The following is a 23,265-nucleotide window of genomic DNA, read 5'->3' as shown; positions in this document are numbered from 1 at the left end:
TCTTATTTGTTTAAAGCAAATAACCAAGCACAATATTCCCATGATAAAACAGGGTGGAGGCAGTATGATGTTATGAGGACAGGAATTTGGTCAGGACTTTATATGGTGTCCAAGATGTATCCAGGACATTGGTTATTATATTAGCATTCCTTGGGTTAAACCAAACCTGAACCAGATCATGTCAGAAGCGTCTTACCTGAGGTAAAGAGAAAAAGGACAGGGCTTTTTGCAAATCAAGGAAGAATGCAGAGGCAGAAAAATTAAGCTGCTTAAGAACGGACTGGTAGTCAGCTGTGTTTTTATCCAGTTCAAAGTTAGCAAAGGACTCTACCAGGAAATTATAAGCAACTCCATACTGCAGACAAGCTTTATGGAGATAGTGATTTAATTTTCTAGCAGGTGCTGGCAACCTGCCCACACTCCCAAAAATACCAATATCTGATTTAATTGTCGTTGTATAATGGACCAATAAAAAGCCTGACCTATCCCCCATAGAGAAACAATGGAGTCAGGTCAAAGGAACATGAGCAGTGGACCCAACAACAGAGGCAGACTTGGTCACTATTAAAGCAACAGGGCTTCCTTGCAAACTAAGGCTGGGTGTTGTTAAGAATCTCACAATTCAATTCAGTTCTTTGGGTCACAATTTTATTCAATATTGATCTGGTTCAATATTGATTTCCGTGCTTGATTTGGAAAGAAATTAATTGCAATGCCAAGATAAATTTATATTGTTACCCACCCCTTCTTGCAACACTGCATTAATGCAATAAATTGTGCACTAATTATAAAGCTTACCATGTTAGAAGGTTGACATATCTGTACTAAAGTCTTTTCCTCATTAAACTTTAATTCTAATTGTTAGGAAGCATGATTGCAAGGTTTTCATTAGCTGTAATACTACTGCAACAGACTATTTACAAGAAATTTTAAAAAGGTTAAAACAAACGAACTTTCTCAGTGACTTTCAATTTATTCAGATACACTTGAACATGAATATGTTTGTTGCAGATCATGGTTTTCTATGCAGAAATCACATGACAAAGAGTCTAACAAACAAGCTATCGATACATTCCTTAATGTTTTGACTGAAAGGCTATGTCCAAGGAGAAAATATCTCTATTTGCAGTAACATTAATGAGGGAGAGCTGCAGTACTACGAGTTTAGGGCGATTGCCACAATCGCCGAGCCGAGGCACGGGTGTTCTCACGAGAGAGCTAGGGTGGGGGTGCATTCTGGAGGATTCTGCAGCAATCATAGGAGAGGACCCCATTTCATTCGTTTATTGTGGGGGATGTTTTCCTTCCCTTCTCAGCTAGATGGTTAGCCCCCTCCGTGAAACCCACAACATAGTGGTGGGGGGCTGAAGGTTGTAGTGGTGAGTTGTCCGGCTGTCATTGCAGCAAGCTGGCTTTTTTTTTTTTTTTTTTTTTTTTTTCTGCCTCCACTTGAATCCGAGTTAGTTTACGTGTCTGTGGACGGTTCGACTTGACGCTGCATGCTGTTACCGTGTCTGGAGGTGTCCTTTTCTTTTCATTGAGGTGGCTAACCTATTAGCTAGTTAGCGCTAATGTTAGCTGATTAGCTTCATTAAACGTGGCACAATTATAATCACAATAAATCCAAAGGATGCGTAATAAAGCAGCCCGTCAGTGAACATGTAGTCGGCGTTTGTTTTTGAGTAGCGAACTAGAAATTCCTGCATTAGCTGTTGTCGGTTACTGGCTAACGTTAGCGTGATAGCTAACTCCCAGCTAGTCCGTTTTGAGAACAATGACAACCAGTCAACATTAAACTGTTGCACAATAACAAGCATTCCAATACATTCACAATTTAAACATTTAAGTCCGAGGCGATGTTAGGCTGTCAGCAACGCTGGTTCACTAGCACAGGGGCGTAGCGTTTCTTTTGACGGATTAGGAGGTGGGGGATCCTAAATTTGGGATGGGGGAGATGGTCACCCCAAAACCAATTAATCATCACAATTTCAATTTCTTTAAATTTAAAGAACACTAAATTAATCCTTACTTATAACCATGGCTTGGTGGGTTTTTGCTTGTTTATTTTAGGGTGCCATATTAAATATAAAAAGTCACCTAACACAATATCTTGTTTTTTTGTATGTCTAGAGTCATAAAATGTACTTAGAAAGGATATTAGGACACATTCATTAGGTCTCCTACAGACGTGCTTAGACATGAATGGACCATCTACTCACAAAGTGAGTGGGTCATATTGAATGACCTAAACTCAGACTGTATGGAAGAGAAATAATAAACAACTGCTTTGACTTATATCCCTTACAAATCACATCACTGCTACTATAAGATGGACTAATCAGAATGTTGTGGCCAGTTTCCAATCTCATTTTTTCTTTTGTAAAATCCGATGATACCAATATTAGCGCATTCTGATTTCTCTTTAAAAAACAACAACCTGCTTTACTAATATTATGAGCAAACAGACCATTACAGAAATAATCAAACATTGTGAGTCTGTCGTGTTAAAAAAATGCAGTTTTAGGAGGAATATTCCCTGGAGAATGTGGCTCAGAGATACCTAAGTCCAGCTACCATTCTGCAGCTTTTGTTGCATCCCTTCTCCTACATGCTTGCATTTCCTCATTAATGACATTCTGATTCCACCAGTAAAGCAAACCATTACACATACTGGAAAGAGGAAGGAATTTATTGTATTGGCTAGATTAAAGTTAGAACACGGTAGCTTGAATCATTATTTGAAAGTAGCAGGAAAACCGAAACTTTTTGTGTGATTGTGGTTTACCTGAGACAGTACAGGATATTTTGATAAAGTGCAGAAAAGAAGAAAATGTGCTAATGAGGGCATTCAGCCATTGATTTGTGTATGTTGCATCTACAGGTTGCATGCTAGTAGCTCTTGTTGGTAACATATTTATCCCAACCTGGCATTGCTTTGTCTGAAATTGCTTAAAGAAAAAAAAAAGTGCTTTGCTGTTGAAATTTAGAGTAATGTCTGTGTCTTAATAACCCAGCACGAATGTAACTGTTTTGTGCTTTTTTTTAAATAAACATCTATCACTATTTTATGTCACATCATCTCTACAATATAAATTGTTGTCATGATGTCAAACTTGCACATTTCAGATTCAATGACTGGAATTGACTGATACCACCGTCTCGCTGCAAAAATGTCTAGTAAGTAATTAGAAATAATTGTAACTGATAGAGACAACCTTTACGAGACAATATGGAATCACTAAAGTGTCCTAATTATTGAGCCTTTCCTGATTTTTATTTATTTTTTAATTCACAACAGAGAGACCATCCTATGCCCCCCCGCCTCCTCCTGCCCCAACGACTGTAAGTATACAGGTTGCTCTAGTATGAGTACCACATGGTAAAGTTACATCTTTAAACACACAGACTAATGATAAATGTCTTCTTCTGGAAATTGTTTTCCTTGTAGCATTAATGAAAGTTTGTTTTGCATATTTTCTACTTACTTACCCTCCCAAACCACCATAAAATTGCTTCTTTCATTTCTTTTTTATGTAATGGGCTGTTTTTTGTGTTAAATCCTCCCACTGCCTGTGTTATGTCATTTCTCATTCATGTTTATGTCTAATTTGTTTCCTTCAGCAAATGCCCAACACACCCGGGTTTGTAGGGTACAACCCTTACAGTCATCTGGCCTACAACAACTACAGACTGGGAGGGAGCCAAAGCAGCAACAGTCGGGTAACGGTATGAATATGAACCAAGTAAAAATATTGTGACTCGGTATATTAATCAATTGGTAAGCTCAGACCTGTCATCAGTTATTTTCCAGTGAAACTTTGATTAGTAATTAAACCAAGACTTTACAAACATCATTATAGTGTCAGCATTTTTTTTGTTCTGTTCCAATGAGAAGGAAAGATTTTTTTTTTACACATCTCCTTAAAAGTAAAATGCTGCTGGGTAATTCGTGTGAGATGTCTGCCTTATTTCATTTCTGAGACTGAACTGGAAATATGCGTCATTCCACAGTCAAACCTGCAGTAAAACAGTCCATCTGTGTCCATTCAGATCACACCTTCCTTTCTAATTCTGCATTTCTGACAGCCATCTTAAATAACCCATGCCTTCAGTGTTGCCATGGCATTGCAGACTTGCTGCTCAACATGGCTCTGGCTGCTGAGCAATAATTTAGTCGCTGCATGCAAGTGGTGGTTGGCTGACTCTGATAATGGCATTATGTCTCGCTATGGGCTAATCTCAGCTTAAATTAGATTTTTTTTTTAAGTTTCTCATAAGCAGCCCAGTTCCCTGATTTCTGCACAGTCTTCAACTGTTAAAGATGTGCATGTCTTCTAAAAGTGCTCCGAGGCGACATTGTTGTGAAAACTTAATTGAAAGGATTAAGTGATGTTCACTAAAGTTGTAACAAAATCTCATCAATAGGCATGGGCCAGTATAAAATTACTTTGCATATACTATGGTACCTCAGTTTAGCGGTGAATTTATTTCAGGCAGCTGATGGATAGTGTGCAGCAACAGGGGTAACGGAGCCACCATACAGCCAGTGAAAATATAGGTCTTAGGCATCTCAGTATAATTAAATTAGTATGACAGAATAATTTAGCAGTTTTTAAACTAGTAACCAGCCCATGTATAATGAGGATGCATCTGGGTTATCATTTCATATTATGATGTTTCTTTTAATGAAATTTTTATTAATTCTTCTTTCTGTAATGATAAACAAAACAATAGAGGCATCAAATATGTGAAAAGATTCAATCATTACAACCAGATTCATTGATCTTGCAGCGCAAACTGTACATCAAAAAACTATTTTTTAAAACCTCACACTAATGTTTTAGTCTTTTGAAGTAAATTCAACAGATAGTCAAAAACTATTATAGTGTGAAAGGACACTAACTATATTGGATGATCTAACCATTCAGAGAATGGTTAGATCATCCATCAGAGATGTTGCTGCACTTCTTCAATAAATTCATAAGGCGAAACTCACAGCAGAAGTCATATCGGGGCACTTTTCCAGACGTTTTCTCACCAAATGACACTATTTTCTGAGCTCTAAATTAAATATGACTGAAATATGGGGGGGGAAATACTGCAGTAATTCAGCACAGCAGCACAATTTCTAATGGCAAATTTACAGTGACAGTTTTAAAGGCCTCTTCTGTATCGAGAGACTCTTTGGAGATCTTCCATATCAGCTTTCAGCTACCAAATAAACTTTAGTTTAGCCTCAAACTGCAATCACTACCCTTTCATTTAGCCGTTGTTCTATCAGAGAGGATACATCGCTAAGTCTAAGGACCTGTAAGAAAATAGTTTTCTGGAGTTGTTTTTCCCATAAGTTGTTACCTTCCCACCTAAATTTCAGCTAGCTCCTCCTTACATTTGATCTAAATTTAAACTAAATACAGATGGTGCAGATTTCTCTGTGAGGTTCATCCTTGTTGTGAGTCACGCTCTGAGTTGGCCAACGTGAAATAACATGCTGGTGTCAAGGTTTGACTGTCAAAAGTACATTGCTCTTTCTGCGTCACATGTGGGTTTAATAAGCCCGCACCTCACATTTGCTCCATTCTTCTCTGTTCTAAGTTTCTGCAGGATAATTTTAAAAATGTTGTGACATTTTATATTTTCAGTAACAATAGGAGAATCATCAAAGCTTTAGAGGATAATTGTCGAGGTTGTTATTCACAAATGGTCAAAGTAGATTAAATTTGGTTGTTAGGGTATACATCCAGGGGTTTCTACACAGTCTGGAAAAGTTTTGAAGTTGATTTAACGTTTTCCAGGTCTCCTTGTAAACTTGGCAAAAGTGTAGTCGCCTCATTACAGCCAGCTGATCAGCAGTAGGTAGCAGAGGGGGATTACAGTGCGCGACAAATCTGGAAAATCTCTGGTCACTGGTATTCTGTTGAAGTCAGATTCAGAGATACAAGTCATGTTTGAATACTTCATCTCATTGCGCAAAAAAGCTTGAACTCTTTGTTTCTGTTTTACAAGAATTCCTCTGGAATAAACATCCCAAAGCCCCCAAAACCACCTGATAAGCCACTGATGCCCTACATGAGATACAGTCGGAAGGTGTGTACATTCTTTAAAATCACAATTTTTTTAATCATCATTGTGTGTGCTACTGACAGGCTCATTTTATTTTCTTTAGATATCCTGTAAACTCAGTTAGATGCACCTTTGTTTCAGATGTTTAAAGTTGGTAAGCAAGGTAAGATGTGAAGCCAGAGATTAGGTAGGAGTGTCAACATCCTAGTGGGATTTATCCACTTTGGATATGGAACTTAAAGCACACGGCCTCCTCTGGTTTGTGACCTCTCTGCAAAGAGATAACCACCTATAGCCCCTCCAACCCAACCCAACCCCACACCCATGTCTGGTTCTCATCACCAGGTTTGGGATCAAGTAAAAGCCTCCAATCCTGATCTGAAGCTATGGGAAATTGGGAAGATAATCGGTGGAATGTGGAGGGACCTCACTGATGAGGAGAAACAGGATTATTTGAATGACTACGAAGCAGAGAAGGTTGGTTGTTTTACAGAGGGGTGTCTATGGGGTTGGTGGGTGACAAGTAGCTGTGTCCCCAAAGGTTGTGGGTCACCCCAGACATTGCTCCTTCTTTCTACCAGTCACGAGTAAAACCTCTTTTCTTGTTTATTCTTTGCTGATTGAAACAGCCAACCACATGTTGAGTCTGCTTGCTTTTTGTTATTTTTTTTTTTTTTGCTTTTCCGGTGTCATTCCTGTCATCTTTTCCGCTGTAGATTGAGTATAACGAGAGCATGAAGGCCTATCACAACTCACCAGCTTACCTGGCGTATGTCAACGCAAAAAGCCGGGCCGAGGCCGCTCTGGAGGAGGAGAGTCGCCAGAGGCAGTCCAGACTGGACAAGGGCGAGCCTTATATGAGCATTCAGCCCGCAGAGGATCCAGACGGTAAGGCCACTCAGTTAAATGCTTTGTTTCCCAAGGTTTAGGGCACGGTGACAGAGCTGTAATTATTGCAGCCCGACCACACAGATTTACAAGCCTCCACTCCCTGAAAGTCTCTTTCTCTCCTCCTACGCTGCTACATCCATCCTCAGTTTATGTAATTCTACCTTTGAAATGAAATGTTTTTTCCTTCAAGTTGCAAATGAAGACAAATTTTGTTTTAGTTGTGCACTAGCGTTTACATTCTTGAGATCGGTTTAGACATGATTACCAAATTTACATTCTTTTGTCTGTTGTCATAAAGTCTGATACACACACACACACACACACACACACACACGCACACACACACATGCCCCCCCCCCCCCCACACACACACACACAGATTTAGACAGCATAAGACATTTGAGTTACACCCACCTCCAGGAAATGATGCTTGTCTGGGGTCGGGCTGGGTTACAGTAGAAGTTAATGATGTGCAGGAAAACTACAGATAAAACAGCTGCTATTTAGAAACACCCCAGACCATAAAAAAAGTTAAAGTCGACATCCCAGCGGGTCACGTACTGAACAAGCTGCACGTATGGCAATAATTAAATAAGGTTTAGCTCTCCGGGTGGCAACATAGTCACGGATTATGTTTTATTAATAAAACCCTTTATGATAATCCGCTCCTAATCTCTTTCTATAAACAACTTCTCTCTCTTTTTTTTTTTTCTCACTTTAACCATCAAAACAGGTTGTAACTTTTCGAAAGCTCGTACAGGCAGCCAGGTAAATTGTTTTGTAGCTTTGTCTTGGGTGTAACTTAATCACTAATCCCAGACATTTAAATGTTTCTGTTTTTATTAACACCTTGAACGCTTCCAGCAGACTGAGGTGGGAAAAAAATGAGGACATGATGAGGGATGATGTTGAATGAGTTTCCCACGCGTTATTGAGACGTACCTCTGCTGAATTTGTGAACCAGAGAAAAGCTTAATTCCCACACAATACTTTTAGAATCTGTCACCCCTCTTGAATGTTTCCTGTTGTGGTGGGAGAGCTCCTATATGTGCTCTTTGAAGTTTTCATCTTGGCATATGCGACTGATTTGTACTTTGTTGTTGTCAAAGCTTCAAATTTGCACAGTTGTTGCACAGCAGCAGCAACAACATTGGGCGGTTACTAGTGAACCAAACAAAACTACAACACCGTGTGTAATTAAGGCCTTCAAAATCCAAAGCAATCAACACATCAATAATATAATATGATGATGCAAGTGCTCAGCGGTGTTATAACATTTATATACATGTAGAGTACTCTTCACATAAGTATTATTAACTTGGAAATCTTTTAGAAGGTCGTTAAAATACCAGCAATTACCATAATTTAGTGTTTCTGCTAAAGGGGTCTGAAAAGATTTTCAAAGTCACAAATTTAATCATTTTAAAGTGTCACAAATCTGAGGATTTTTCATGATTGGTTTAAAGTACATAGTGTTCATTGCATTCATTCACTGCTTTTTCATCTTCAACATTATTTTTGCTTGCCTTGACAAATGCAGTGAAAGCTTTCCTTTGTTGTGTCATTTGTCTCTCAGAATGGATATTTTATGATTCATGTAGAATCAAAACATGACATATAGAAGCAATAAACCCCAGATGTTCAGTCTTTTCCCCTAAAACGGAGAAAATTCTGCTCCTGAAACAAACTTTCTGCAATTGCATGTTCAGGTAGTGTATGTTAAGAGGTTTGGCTTGAAAACAAGGTTTCATAATTAGTCAAAACAAATGCCAAAAACTATTAGAAAGCTTACTGTGTACCGGGAAGGGCATTAAAGTGAGCTACAAAAGCATTTGACTCACGAGCCAAAGCTAAAAAAAATCTATTTAAGTTGTTTAATTTGTATTTAGATTAAATATGTAATTAGGTCAATGGGTTATTAGGGATTTTTTAAAAATAAATAATCACGTGCCTTAATTGTTCAGAATGCTACTTTGTGATCTAAGGACTGCTTTGGGATAAAGAACAGCTGCTGATAAATTAAGACTACAGAGCATATCTTAAACATTTGTCTTCACACAGTGACCCATAATTAACTCCTTGTCCTACTCCAGCAACAATAATAGGTCAATTCCCTTTAAAGTATCTTTATATAACAGCATATATATTTACTGGGATGCCCAGTGAATGTTCAGAAACCTTACATATTTCTTGCAGTAGCAAAATCTCACATCAAAAAACATAAGAAGAAATCAATATGAGGCTAAATTTTTATATATATATATAATATGTAGAAATCATTTAAACTACAAAATCAACCATCTTCCATTTCCAAGTAGCGTTCTAAATCCTATTAAAAACTTGTGGTAAAAAGCTAGAAGGAAGATAATGTAAAAGAAGACTTTGGACTATCTTTAGCACATTACTGAGTTAATATGCTCCAATTAAAAGGTTGGGATTTTTCCTTTTAGCATTTTAATGTGGGTTTTTCTACTGCAGTAAAGGGCGATTTATTTTCAGGTTTTTTTTCCCCCCCACATCGTGGGAATCGCAGAAGACCATGTTCTCAGCTAAAACGCTACAAATACCGAGCAACATCAGCCTTCTTTTTGGACACAGTAGCTCTAGCATCATTCAGTAGTGTACTTTCAGCAATTTAATGGGACATTGATACGGATCGACCTGTATTTCCTGGAGCCACTTCAGCAACCCAATTTGTTTGTTGTCTTCAGACTACGACGACGGCTTTTCTGTGAAACACACAGCTGCTGCTCGTTTCCAGCGCAACCACCGCCTGATCAGCGAGATCCTGAGCGAGAGCGTCGTCCCAGATGTGCGGTCCGTCGTCACCACCGCCCGCATGCAGGTCCTCAAACGTCAGGTCCAGTCGCTAATGGTGCATCAGGTGAGATCAAACCGCAGTGTCGCATAACTCTGCGTTCTGGCTGCGACAGCTTTGCTTTCATTGACTCATTATTTTATTAACTGTGGCGCCTGGATGTCCTGCTTCGCAGAGAAAATTGGAGGCAGAGTTGCTTCAGATTGAAGACCGCCACCAGGACAAGAAAAGAAAATTCATTGAAGCCACGGAGTCGTTCAACAATGAGCTCAAAAGGGTATGGCATCTTTTACATTAAATCAGGTCATTGCTTACTTGCACGCAAGCTTCAGTTTGCATGCCGCATGCAGCTTGGGCCCTGCGCCAGTCTCAGTCTGTCCTACAGCCCACAGCTGGGGCTAACTCCATCCACATGTCCTTATAATGCTGTTGCTGTCATTTATTGTTTGAGGGCCCTATATTAGTCCTGAATGCAGCATTTGGCTTTTACAACAGGTGGCGCCATTTATCCTATAAAGAGCTCCTTGAGGACACAACATGCAGCAACATGTTTTAGTTATCCAAATTAAACTTTCATTTATCTTGTTGTAAACAGTTTCTTTGTGCAGAGTGTCCACATGCAACAGCAAACATGTTTCTCATACATGTTTCTCTGTCCAGTTGTGCTGCATGAAGGTGGAAGTGGACATGGAGAAGATCTCTGCGGAGATTGCTGCAGCAGAAGAGGCAGCACGTAAACGGATGGCAGAACGAGAGAAGGATGCAGGGGACCGAGGGGCGAGAGAGGCGCCCACCTGCGTCTTGGCAGAGGAGGAAAAACATGTTTGTGCTACACATGGCAAAAAGTCCCAGCAGAACTCTCACAGTGACAGCAGCAGCAAGGAAGGAGAGGACGCAGAGTCGAATACTGCAGATCCACCAGGTGAGCAGCCTTTATGCAACTTTGTGTGTAATTCATGGATGTCCCAGTTGAGATGGCGTGACCCTGATACCAAACTGACTCATTCAAGAAGTAGTACCTGTAAACAAGGAGTCTCAGTCTAATGTTTTCTTTTCCATTCAACACATAGTTGAAAACAACACTCCCTAACAACTTTAAGCAAAACGAAATGACACACAGTGCCTTGCAAAAATAATTTATTTCAATTTCAGATTTTGTCACGTCGCAACCACAAACTGCAATGCATTTTATTGGGATTTGATGCAACAGATCAACACAAAGTGGTGTGCAGTGCAAACTCAATACCTTAGATATTTTATACCCTAACCAATAATCAACTGAAAGTTACTTTTGCAGTTTGTCTCTAGCAGCTTTGCACATGTACTGATTGAAATAGTGTTAGTGCAAAGTGTCTTCTTAGCTCTGGCTGTGTGTTTATGGTTATTGTCCTGTCCTCGTCTCAAGTTTTAAATCTTTAACTGGTTTTGTTCTAGGATAACCAAAACCATCCACACAGGATGATGCTGTCACCACCAAGTTTCATGTGTGTTCATGGTGATAACAAGTATTGGGTTTCTTTCACAGATTGCATACAGACCAAAAAGTTACATTTTGATATCATCTGACCTGGTCACATTCTGCCATGCGTTTGTGGTTTCATCATGTTTGGAGAACTTGGTTAAAAATAGTTATTATTCTATTGACGTCTTTACTGCTCCACTGATTAACGCTCTGTTTTAGGGCTGCAATTAATAATTATTTTAGTTATTGATTCATCTGTCGATTATTCTGACAATTAATTGACTAATTGAATAAAAAAGGCAGAGTTTGCAAATTTTTTAATGAAGACTTTTTATACAATATTCGATATAGAATGAAATAAATAACTAATTAATTTCCCTTTGTATGTTTGATTAGGATGCAGCTGCAGCTTAAAAATACCTCTAAAATCAACATGTGAACAGTTTGTTAATTATTTTTTGTTTTTTTTTTATTATACTTGTGGATTGGGTGCTCTAGGTACAGCTTGTCTTTAAGTTTATATCATCTGATCATCGATGCTGTACAATGCAAAAAAGTGCTTATGTTTTTTTTGTTGTTATTTTTACAGAATTTGAACCAGGTGAAGCTAAAACTGTGGCGCTTGAGGAGTTTTGGAAAGAACATATTCACAAACAAAAGTTTTTTTCTATCTTAATGCATATATTTTTTGTACAGATTTGGCTTAATTGCTTTTCTGAATATGTTGTTCTTTTGGCAAATGAAATTTATTTGAGTACATATTAGTTAGTGGTTAATTGATTGCTAAGATAACTGGTGATTCATCAGAATTAATTTGATTGTTTCAGCTCTACTCTACTTGCAGCAGAAAGAAGCAAAGTATGGAGATTAATATTTGGTGTTACTGTTTTAAGTAGTTTCTGTAGTCAACATAGAAAAAAAATAGCCATTTAAATGAATTTTCCATTCATTTAAGTGCTGTAGTGCAGCACTGTTTTTTTTTTAGTAAGCAAAGAGATGTGACTTAAGCAATAATTTGAAAATATTGATTAGGTAAGTTTAATTAATTTTATTTGTCTAATGCAGTAAAGCAAAAAGCTTCAGAGGAGATGGAGGCCCATCCAGGCAGCGAGGAGGGAGCGTCAGAGGACAAGGAGAGCGTCCCTGAGGGAGCCATGGAGGAGGGAACCAGCGACAGCAACACAGGCTCAGAGACCACCTCTGCGCAGACAGAAGACGCCACGACCAGCGAGCCATCAGAGGGACCTGGCAAGGCAAGGGCAGCCCACTGAGCTCAGCAGCAAACATGGTGGAAACCGCAGGGCTGCCACTCCATCTGTTTGACTCTCTGATTACAGAAATTGCACAATCTCATGTTTGTTGTCAAAGTGTGAAAGCAGCATTCAGACGGGCTGATTGGTTAACAAGCCTAAGGCTGCAGCTGAGGTTATAAACCTAAAACTTGCAGACACACAGTGAATAAAATAATAATAATAATAATAATAATAATAATAATAAAAAGTCTGCACTCTAAGTCGACAAAGCAATGACCTTGTCTAAAATCAATGGCTGCTACATTTTGCCACAAAAGCCCATGTGAAGGCACTATATTTTCGGCTTCTTTGGAAGAGTGCACACAAGCCCTTCATCAGCACATATGGAAACATATCTCTAGCACTATGTCTGGCAGACAAACAAAATTGCTCAGTGTTACGTTTAACTTTGTTCTTTGTGTTGTAATACCATTGTTGCTTCTATTGTTTTGCATGTTGCAGGTCAAAAAAAAAAAAAAAGAAGTTGTTTAAGAGTGGAGCTAAGTGACCATCTCCTTGGCAGGAGAATATTTGTTTACTCTCTGTATCAGTATTACAGTAACAGTATTGTCTCAGGAGTTTGTAGTCATTTAGTAGTAGTTACTCTTTTATTTATTATCAGCATTTTTATTATACTTGTGGATTGGGTGCTCTAGGTACAGCTCGTCTTTAAGTATATATCATCTGATCATTGATGCTGTACAATGCTAAAGTGTTCTAAAGTTTGCTGGCTGCCAATCAAATCAAAAGCAGTATGCTTAGAACATGTGTTTGTTTTGATCAGTATTGCGGTTTTTAGCAGGAATCTTTTACATGTCCAGTTAATGTGTACATGGTGTAACGAGGTTTGCTTAAACGTGAATTTTCATGTTGTAAAACGGTTAGAACCCTCATTATTAACATGCAGTCTTAAGATGAATTTCATTTTTGCATATTTATACAAATAAACTTTTCTACCCTGAAACACAGCTGTCTCTTTGTTTTGGAAAACATGTTTGAATTAGTAATACATTTAAAATACAATTTAGCTCCTCGGGTGCATCTATCTCAGTAACTTGAAATATCAAAATGTTTATTTATTCCAATAATGCATTTCTTTCAACTTGTTTTTTCATGAAAAACACTTTTAAGTCATTTTGTTAACAGATTCTCCCACCTGAGCTGTGGATCTCTGCAGCTCTTCAGGAGTTACCACAGTCGTCTTGGCTGCTCCTCTGGGTCAATTTCTCATTGGCTGGTTTTTCACTTTAGGCTGATCGTCATGCCTTGGTTGGCTGGTTTGCAGATGTTCCCTACATTTTCAAATAAAGGATTGAGTGGTGCTCTATGAGTCTCCTAAGCTTAGAGTACTGATTTCCAAACTAATCCTACTTTAAATTTTCCCACAACTTTCTGTCTCACCTGTCTGTCGTGCTACTTGGTCTTCATGATGCTGGTTGTCCGCCATTGTTTTCAGAAGCTCCTGTCCTGTGTCCTCTGATGCTACTCTGTTGAGTACACCTTTCCCACTCTGCACCAGATGCAGACAGAAAAGCACCTCTGATTGATGGGCGTCTCCCCCGCCCATCAATCAAATGGAGGTAAGAGAACACTGCTAAGGTGTGTGTGTCCATGTTCCTGCTGCTACATGTCGGCTTTGTGGGTGGCTCGTGTTCTTGATCTGCTCATTTGAGATCATAAGTGCCATTTTACAACCAGTGTCTGGGATTTTAATTGGTTTTTGGGTCCTACACCTGCCATGTGTTTAGTGTTGTTGCTCTGCTGACGTTTTTAGCTGCAGCTGGAGTTTATTGTGGCTTAGTTCCCGCCCGCTAATCGCTCCCTCCTTGGGTAGGCTGCGTTTCTGCTCCTGAGTAAGCGACCAGCTATTCAGTTCCTAATTTTATCTTACCTGAATCCACAATTAATGAGCTCTCGCTCTGTTTTAGGCACGTGACTGTCTGCACGCTGTTTTAAAGCTGCAGCGTTCTGGACGCTGTCTTGTCTTGTCGTTGATTGGTTGGGCCGCTTCTCCATTGCCTCTGTTGCTGATTGGACAGTGCAGTCAGCAACCATGATTGGACTGATCCTGCTGTAAAGGGGTGTAGAACTGGACACGAACTTTCCAGTTCTACACCCCTGACTTTTTGTATTTGCTTGGTTTCCATTATTGAACTTACTAATGTGTTTTCCTTTTTTTCAGTTTGATTACTAATTTGCTCTTTTTATTGCATGTTTTGTTTTTCTTTTGTCTGACATTGTCTTCCTCACACCTTTCCTTTTCTTCTCAGGGACCAAGTAGTAATGTCTTAAGCCATGGTTAAAGCTTACATATTATTCATTAAAACATAATGGGATTATATTTTAAGGAACTGTTAAAATATATATTGTGTAGAACTCAGTCTGTCTTTGTGAGCAATTATGAACTTCGATTTGCTGGGTACAGTTGTACTTTAAAAAACAATACGTCAGTTGTTTTTTAAAGTACAACTGATGTTGTACTTTAAAAAAACTTTAAAAATCCCATATTTTTGGATCAAAAATGTTAATCCATAGCCAGGTTCAGTCAACATATTAACTGTAAAAGAACCAGCTTCCTGTTGCTTCAAAACATGCCTCAATCAACACCCACCCCCCACTATGTGTAACATTGTGTTACTACTCATATTCTGTGTTAGGGTTTCACCAGTTTTAGCATACAAGGACTGAACATTTTAACTTTGAACGTCACTTGAACTTGCTTTCACTAAATGTAAGAAAAACAAGCTAAGTACACAGAAGGAAGAAATTTTATAACGGTTTTAAACGAAGTTCCAACAGAGCAAAAATAAGTGGAGCAAAAGTCGTCCAACAAAGATGTATCTGAAAGTCACCAGTCAAAGAGGGTAACTTAATTTCACAGCATTACCAGCTCTTGGTGGAATTTGACAGATCGGGTGGTTGTATTGTGCAGTTGCTTTGCATGTGGGGTATACAGTGTCCAGCTGTTGAAACTGGTGGGTTCATACCGGCACAAACACCATCTGTTCAATCTGTTCATGTCATCCAGACTTTATGACAGCCCAGAGGCAAGAGGTCCTAATCTTGGTCATATTACTGCTGTTATCACAATTTGGGGAGACATGGAGAAAGATTTTAGGTTCCTATGTACACATCCTATATCCATGTCTCACCCATTTTGAGAGAACTCTCCACCAAAGGGTTGGAGCATTTAGAATGCCATCACTTGTGGGAATTTGCTAGATACCACAGTACCCTGTTCATCCAATCAGTGGGTGCATATAAATGCAACATGTGTCCTTGTGGACCCAATGGTTCCAACAGCAAGTCTTTGTTTTTGGAGCCTATGAGTATGTGAGGACAGTACAGTGCACATATTGTGCACCTAAGACGGACCACAAGTAAGGCTGTGTGCATAACATGCAGATTTGGTAGCTTATAACATTAAGGCAACATCAAGGCAAGAGGACCATTCTTGCCAATGTTACTCCTGACATTATGGTTGATGTGGTCACACGGTAAAATTTTAAGTCTTTGTGCCACATCAGTGACATTTTGTATCCTCCTGTCTCATCCCATTTTACAAAAGGTAAATCCCATTCATAAGGGGAAAATGTGATTATAGGAAAGAAATACTAACATCTTTAGTGGCCCAACCAGAGTCCTGACTTGAGACTGATAGAGACTGAGGAGGGAGCTAAAAAAAATTAGGCTAATGGAAAGGTAGGCCTTCCAATCTCAAAGACTTGGAGTTCATCACCAACAATAAATCATCAAAATGCCAGTAGAAACATACAAAAAGATTGGTTGGGAAATATAACCAGATGGCTTTATTGTTGTAAAGTCATCAGATTTTGTAATCATGGTGATACAGTCACATGACCTGTCTGGGTACTTAGCTTTCAGCAGTTTGTTATTGTATTTCTCACACATAAAACTCATACTAACATGAGGTAATACATATTGTGGCTTGTCATGTGTTATATTTAACTAATTCATTCACGTGATAAGAACTAAATGTCTTTTACCAGGGATTTTTGATGTTTATAATCTTATGATTAAAAAAAGGTTGTAACCTACTTTTTTAAAAAAAATTTTTTTTAACCCAGACAGTTACTGATCGAAAACAAGGGTTCTGGGAGCTCAGCGGTTTACATCTGTCTCTGACTGTGGCATGCAGGGTATTTGCAAAGAGTATGCTTATCCTTTGCACAGTACAGGTAAGGGAAGTTGGTTAGATGAAAAGGATTTGTTCTGATTTCCTGTTTTCAACACTGAACAAGAAGTGTGCTCACTTGTGCATGTAACAAAATTCAGCACCGATGCCTCGAGGAAAGTCACACATTTGACTGGAGATGTAAGCCGTTTGTGCCTGTACGAAGCTGCTAGGATCAGATTCACCATAATCTTAACCTGCAATTTGCGTTAGGTGTGAATGATTTGCTTTACACTAAAACTTTTTTTCTTTTTTTGGTCTGTGGTTAAAACTGCCTCAAGTGAAAGCAGAAAACACAAACCACAAAGGCACAGGTGTGCAGCAGCCTGTGCAAGTCTGTTTTGAAAGGTTAATTCATGCAAGGTTCCTGCTGCTGTCCAGTACAAACACAACTAAAAGATGCAGCAAAACAGGGGAAAAGAATTACACATGCACAACAGTAGCTCATAGTGGTTAATACTGTTTTTGAACAGCCACACCAAACCTCCTTCTTAAAATACAAACACATTGTTTGCGAGTTCAGTGAGATAAACCCCCCTCTGCTCTGTGTGATCTTAGCATCCTTTAAACAGCAGCTTGTTTCTCATTTGCGTATGATTCATACCAAGATACGAGCACCTGCTGTTTGTCAGGTAATAGCTTATATGAAAGCAAGAGTAACACAATGAATCATGGCAAAGGAACTTTCAAAAGCAACACAAAATATTTTTTTTATTTGAATTAAATACACACAAGATGCTTCCACAGTCCTTGGGTGAAGATGTTATCTGGCTCAGCAGTCCTATTTTTTTTTTATTTATCTTGACTCAAATGTAAATTTTTGCATCCTCTTTGTCGCATGAGGCTGTGTCTATGGATATAAAAAAACATATTTTGACTAGACTTTAAGCTGTGTTTTTAAATGGAAAGCAGCATGTGCTTTGCTCTCTTTCTAAATGGAGTTTGTGGTTAGACGAGTTCTCACATGATTTTTGAGGGTACCGAGAAAGGAACATTTCTCATGAGTGGATATGCAACTTTTTTTTTTTTCATCAACAAGGGAAACCACCATCAAACACAGATACTCTGCGTGTCACACTGTGAGCAGCTTTCAGTCAATATGCCAACTGTTGGTGGTAAGTACCTTATCAGTTAAAAAGGATGGGTGCATATGCTGTGGTGATGAATGATTGGGTTTGATTGGTTATTTACAACCTTCGAATGACTTTTTCTTGTTATTTGGTGATGAAACTGGTTAATCACTTCTCATTTTTAATGCTGGCATTGTTCTGCTAGTTGCCATTCTTAGGAGGCAAAGAGTTAAATCCACAAACTGTGCTTGTAAAAAGCATGATAACTCAGAAAACCTTGCACATATGTATGACTATAGATTCTGTCATGGTTCATTTTATTGATTTTGGATAAAATAGAGCAAAAACTGGCTTCATTTATCCTCATTTATGAACTAACAGAGGAGCAATGTATTATTTGTAAAATACCACTACATATACAAATGCAATGTAAGAACGGCTTTATATATACAAGTTGTAAAAGCAATTTTTCTCTTAGTTGTAGTTGTACTCATTTGCAAAATGAGAAGTTTTCCCCCCAAACTTTTGCAAGATTTAAACCGAGCTACTTGTGGTAATGTATTTTTGTATGAAAATAAAAAAAGAAGAACTGATCTTTTTACTTGGGCTCAAAGTTGCTAACTTCTAACAGCAGTACCACCATGAATCTCACTGGTGTCAAAAGGGGAAACCTGTGAATTATGTGCCTACAAAGAATTTTGACTGTAGTCAGTAGAACTAACCACAGAGGGAAGAGTCCCAGCTTAAGGGAAAATTAGGAAAATTAGAGAGAGATACTCTTGAAAATGTTATCGGATAATGTTCACATGACACGTTTCTTTGACTGAAATCTTAGGAGACAAACTTACATCTTTGAGTTTAAAGATCTGTCGTATAATTAGTGAAATCCAGTACTAGACACTGAGCGGCCGCCTAACTACAAAACTTTCTCAACGTGTTTTTCAGATAACCAAAGTCTTCAAACAACCATGTTGAGAAATATATCAACAAAGGTAAGGGAAATTCTAAATAACAATAATGTATACAGGTACATCTCAATAAATCAGAATATCATTGTTGAGTTAATTTATTTCAGTCCACAAAGTGAAACTGACATATTGTATACAGTAGATTGAAAATGCTTATTTATGTCAATTTATGATTCCAACTTACAGTAATTGAAAACCCAAAATACAACCTTACAAATTTTATGCAGGACAAAAACCTGTTGTATGCGTACAAAAATGTACTAGCACACCTACTGAAAAGCATGTCAGTGTACTGTAATGTGTACACAATACTTGGCCAAGACTTATGTTTTGCATGAATTACTGTATCAACGCTGCGTAGCATAAAGGTGATCAAGATGTGGCACTGCTGAGCTACAAAGGAAGGTGGGGGAACTCTGCTAGAAATCTTTGGTTCATCTATATTTTCTGGTCTGGAGTCTCTCATACTTCTCTTGCTGGTCAGTCACAGTAGTGCCATGCTCATTAAAGCAGATACTGATACTTCTGTGAGCAGGTGTGGACAAATGTTCTTTCTATAAAATAAAACCAGCAACTTCATAAAACTCGTCAAAAGAAGAAATTATGAAATGCCCTAAAATTGCCTAGTTGATGATGACATGATGAACTTCAGAAAGCAGAGCAGCTCGACACCTGCAGATGACATGACACCCTAAGTCGTTTCTTACTCCGTAAGCTTCACATTCTACTCCAAGCAGCATGGATTCTGTACCTCCCCACTTTTCCTCCTGACTCTGGGATATTTAATTGATTACCAGTTACCAGCCTTTTCAAGGCTTTCATCTTGAAAAGAGATCTTTGGATGACTAAACAACAATCATGTCCTTTTTCTCCTTGGATCAGGAAAGACTTGTGATGCCGTCTGTTGTTCAGAATGGCCAAACACAAGGAATGTGACAGCTGTAGCGCATGTCTATGAACATGTCTCTGTATGATGGCTCTTCAAGCTCTGACTCCAACCCCAGTCTAAACGTTGTGAATCTCCTCCAAAATCTTGAGCAGGTTTTGGTTTACAATCCTCTCTATGCTGTTGTTATCACTATTATATCTGCATGTTTCCTTCCACTTAAGTTTGTATTCTGTTATGCTTGAATACAAAACTGTGAGATAAACAGTAATCTTGTTTGTCTCACCCTTCTTGTGGATCAATGACTGTATACAGAAGAACTGTCATGTCAGAAGTTTTCCTCATAATTGTGTATGCCAGAACGTAACACTGTTTTTGTCACATAGCGTTGTTTTTGTTGACGTTATGTAATATCAATTTACTTGAGTAACTAAATTTTGGGTGTTCACTAGTTGCAAACCATAAACATGAACAGAAATCAATCCTTGGATTATACCACTCCGTGTTTATTGAATCAGATTTTCCTATGTTTAGAATTGCATGATTAAAATAAACAAACCTCTCTGTTAAATTTTAATCTACTATGTCGTCGGAAAGTATTGCTATACCGTCACCTTTTCCACAGATTGGAAGGATGTTTTCAGACAGCTAAGCATAATATTCACATAAGTCTTCACACCCTTTGCTATTGAATTTAAAAGTGAGCTCCAATTCATTTGATTTCCTCTGATCATCGCTGAGATGCTTTTTCAATTTAATTGAAGTCCACCAGTTGACAATTCAGCTGACTGGACATGACGCAGAATAAACCAAAGAAACTCTACCAGCATCGAACACCTCTCATAATTGTGTATGCCAGAACATAGGTCGCCTTTATTTGGAAATAAAAAAAAGTTTGTAACTAGCAGCACCCTTCCTAGATTTGGTTGCTCAAACAAACCGAGTAACTGCAGTAGAAGGTCTTTGATCAGAGAGGCAACCCAGAACCCAATGTTCACAAAGGTGGAGCTCCAGTGTTCCTTTGTGGAGATGGGAGAAGAATACAGAAACATTACTTAATGAACATCGCACCCTGCTTGAATTTTGTCAAAAAGGCATCTTGGAAAATGTCAGACAAGAAAAAACAAAATTCTCTGGTCAGATGAAACCAGAACAGAACATTTGGGCCTGAACTCCAAGCGTCTGGAGAAAAACTATGTAGCATGGATGACTAGACCACATAAAAGGCATGAACCAAAATGTGAAAATTTGCAAGAAAACCTGCTCAAGTGTGCACTGGAACAGTACATTAACAAGAGGTAACAATATTTGTACATCTTTCTGAAAACTGTTTTGCCTTATTATTCTGGGTCTTATTATTATTATGACTAGAACACAAAAAAATAACACTCAAATATATTTTAGAATCAGTGTGTAAAGTGCAAAATGGTGTGAATATTGTCTAATGACACTGAATTAAGCTCCACCTGTAGAGGTTGCATCCACACTGAAAGATTTAGCAGCACTAATCCCTGTGTTTCCTTTTGTAAGTGTCATTTCCTCTGAAGGAGTGAGTTTTTAAATGTGCATTAAACCAGTAAGATTTGCTGAAAAGCTCATTATATCACTTTTTGTTCTTTGGTTGCAGTCTTCCATGCCTGAGTACCTGGAAAATACAACATTCTTGGAGAATTTTGATTACTCATCTTCGTCCCAGGATTACTATGACTTTCCTCTGCTTTGCGACAAAGAGTCAAACCGGCAGTTTCGCCTCTGGTTTATGCCGCTCTTCTACTCCGTCATCTGCTTGCTGGGAGTGGCTGGGAATCTGCTGGTCATTGCCACTGTCTTCTACTTCAAGCGCCTCAAGAACATGACAGATGTGTACCTGCTCAACTTGTCTTTCGCTGACCTGCTCTTTGCCCTCTCACTCCCCTTCTGGGCAGCCAACTCCATGGCAGAGTGGATGCTGGGGCTTTTTCTGTGCAAAGCCATGCACACCATCTACAAGGTCAGCTTCTACAGCAGCATGTTCCTCCTCTCACTCATCAGCGTCGACCGCTACTTTGCCATCGCCAAGGCCATCTCCACCCACGGCCTTCGCTCAAAGGCTGTCTTTCTGAGCAAGTTGTCCTCCACTGCCAGCTGGATGATGGCGCTGATCTGCTCCCTACCAGAAATGATGTACACCAATGTCAGCAACAACACCTGCTCTCTGTTCTCCATCAAAAACGATCAGCTCCGAGTTGGCTTCCAGGCCAGCCAGATTGTGTTGGGGTTCCTCGTTCCGCTCCTGATCATGAGCTTCTGTTACACCTGCATCATCCAGACGCTCTGCCAGGCTCGCAGCTTTGAGCGGAACAGGGCCATCAAAGTGATTCTCGCCATTGTCATCGTCTTCCTGGTCTCCCAGATGCCTTACAATGTCGTCCTCTTCTTGACTACAATCGACATAGGAGCCGGAGGAACAAAGAACTGTGAATACGACAAAAGTCTCCTGTTTGCCACTGATATCACACAGTATGTGGCCTTTCTGCGTTGCTGCTTGAACCCCTTCGTCTATGCCTTCATCGGTGTTAAGTTTCGCAATGATGTTCTTAAGCTGCTGAAGGAAACTGGCTGCATGAGCCAGGAAAGGTTCTACAGATACACCTGCGGTCGGAGGAGGAGCTCAGCTGGCCTTGACACAGAGACTACCACCTCCTTCGCTCCTAAAGGTGTCAACCCCACATGCAAAATGCTTGAAATGGACTAATACAAACTGTTTTATTTTGTCGAAGCCTATCAGCTTGCCATGTACATAGCAGAAGTTATATAATTGCAAGTTGTTTGAGTTATGCTACCTTTTGGCTTGTCTTATTCAGGGATTTGTTTAAAAAGACTGTATTTTGAAAGTTCTCGTTGTTAATAAAAACATGCATATTTTAAAGGAAAGTGAAGTTTCTGGTATACTCAATAAATAAACTGTTTCTTTATGCTGTTTTCAGTGCATTCAGTTTAAATTCCAAAATAAGACCAAAACCCTCATGACTTCCACCGCAGATTATAATAAATCAGCTGCATAGGCTGATGTCACAAGCTTGCATGAAGAAAAAAACAGTAATTGAAGAAATAGAAATTCACTCACACACATTTGAAACCCACATCTTTTACAGCAGCCCATTTCCAAATAACATGAAAATAGCTAATATCATTTTTGTAAAGCAGGTGACAGACACTGTTTTACTAATTACCTGTTTGTTTTGTTATTATTTTTTAACCATCGCTGTTCCACAGGATTTTGGAAAAAGATTTTTACAGATAGATTAGATGACTTCTTTGAGAACACAAATTACTTTCAGTCAGTTTTGTTTCAGAAAAGAATCAGAAGATCAACATTTATAGGATGACGCAAAGGCTGTAATAAAATATGTGCAGCATAAAAATCTATGAACTTAAAGTATTTGATATTGTAGAGCATAATTTATTATTGACAAAAGTGGAACGCCGTGGCATCAGACGGGTTTGAGTGAAATATACATTGATGGATGCGGTTGTAACGTGACAAAATGTGGAAAAGTTTAAATGGTGTGCATACTTTTACAAGAGACTTTATAGACCATTGCGAGACATTCTTTACATGCGGAAAACACCTACTATGA

General features: G+C 38.8%; 2 protein-coding genes across 4 annotated transcripts; both read left to right on the top strand.

The window, feature by feature from the left end:
* Positions 1-1,145: 1,145 nt before the first annotated feature.
* On the top strand, positions 1,146-13,490 carry smarce1 (SWI/SNF related, matrix associated, actin dependent regulator of chromatin, subfamily e, member 1). Of its 3 annotated transcripts, none has more exons than XM_023334297.1 (11): positions 1,147-1,379; positions 3,127-3,177; positions 3,299-3,342; positions 3,622-3,720; positions 6,007-6,087; positions 6,409-6,540; positions 6,780-6,951; positions 9,666-9,838; positions 9,948-10,049; positions 10,433-10,694; positions 12,300-13,490. In XM_023334297.1, the coding sequence occupies exons 2-11, from the start codon at positions 3,171-3,173 to the stop codon at positions 12,503-12,505; spliced, it is 1,278 nt and encodes a 425-aa protein (XP_023190065.1). In that variant the 5' UTR covers positions 1,147-1,379; positions 3,127-3,170; the 3' UTR covers positions 12,506-13,490. The 3 variants fall into 3 exon arrangements, with proteins under 3 accessions (XP_023190066.1, XP_023190065.1, XP_005803104.1); XM_005803047.2 differs by having other exon boundaries at positions 1,148-1,379; positions 3,622-3,726; XM_023334298.1 differs by lacking the exon at positions 6,409-6,540 and having other exon boundaries at positions 1,146-1,379; positions 3,622-3,726.
* Positions 13,491-17,740: 4,250 nt separating this feature from the next.
* ccr7 (C-C motif chemokine receptor 7) lies at positions 17,741-22,558 on the top strand. The gene is made up of 3 exons (XM_014470239.2): positions 17,741-17,836; positions 18,737-18,783; positions 21,273-22,558. Exons 1-3 carry the CDS (start codon positions 17,821-17,823, stop codon positions 22,377-22,379), a joined length of 1,170 nt encoding a protein of 389 aa, XP_014325725.1. The 5' UTR covers positions 17,741-17,820; the 3' UTR covers positions 22,380-22,558.
* The last annotated feature ends 707 nt before the right edge of the window (positions 22,559-23,265 follow it).

The sequence above is a fragment of the Xiphophorus maculatus genome, chromosome 5 (genome assembly GCF_002775205.1).
Source record: "Xiphophorus maculatus strain JP 163 A chromosome 5, X_maculatus-5.0-male, whole genome shotgun sequence".
In the NCBI taxonomy this organism is placed as follows: Eukaryota; Metazoa; Chordata; class Actinopteri; order Cyprinodontiformes; family Poeciliidae; genus Xiphophorus; species Xiphophorus maculatus.
Note: the sequence above shows the minus strand (reverse complement) of the source record. Positions and strands in the feature narration are given on the sequence as shown.

Bases quoted from the DNA above. Each gene is read 5' to 3' on its own strand.
- smarce1 (XM_005803047.2), top strand. The intron at 3,343-3,621 runs GTAAGTATACAG...TGTTTCCTTCAG, and splicing joins CTCCTCCTGCCCCAACGACT to CAAATGCCCAACACACCCGG. The intron at 6,952-9,665 runs GTAAGGCCACTC...TGTTGTCTTCAG, and splicing joins GCCCGCAGAGGATCCAGACG to ACTACGACGACGGCTTTTCT.
- ccr7 (XM_014470239.2), top strand. The intron at 18,784-21,272 runs GTAAGGGAAATT...CTTTGGTTGCAG, and splicing joins TGAGAAATATATCAACAAAG to TCTTCCATGCCTGAGTACCT.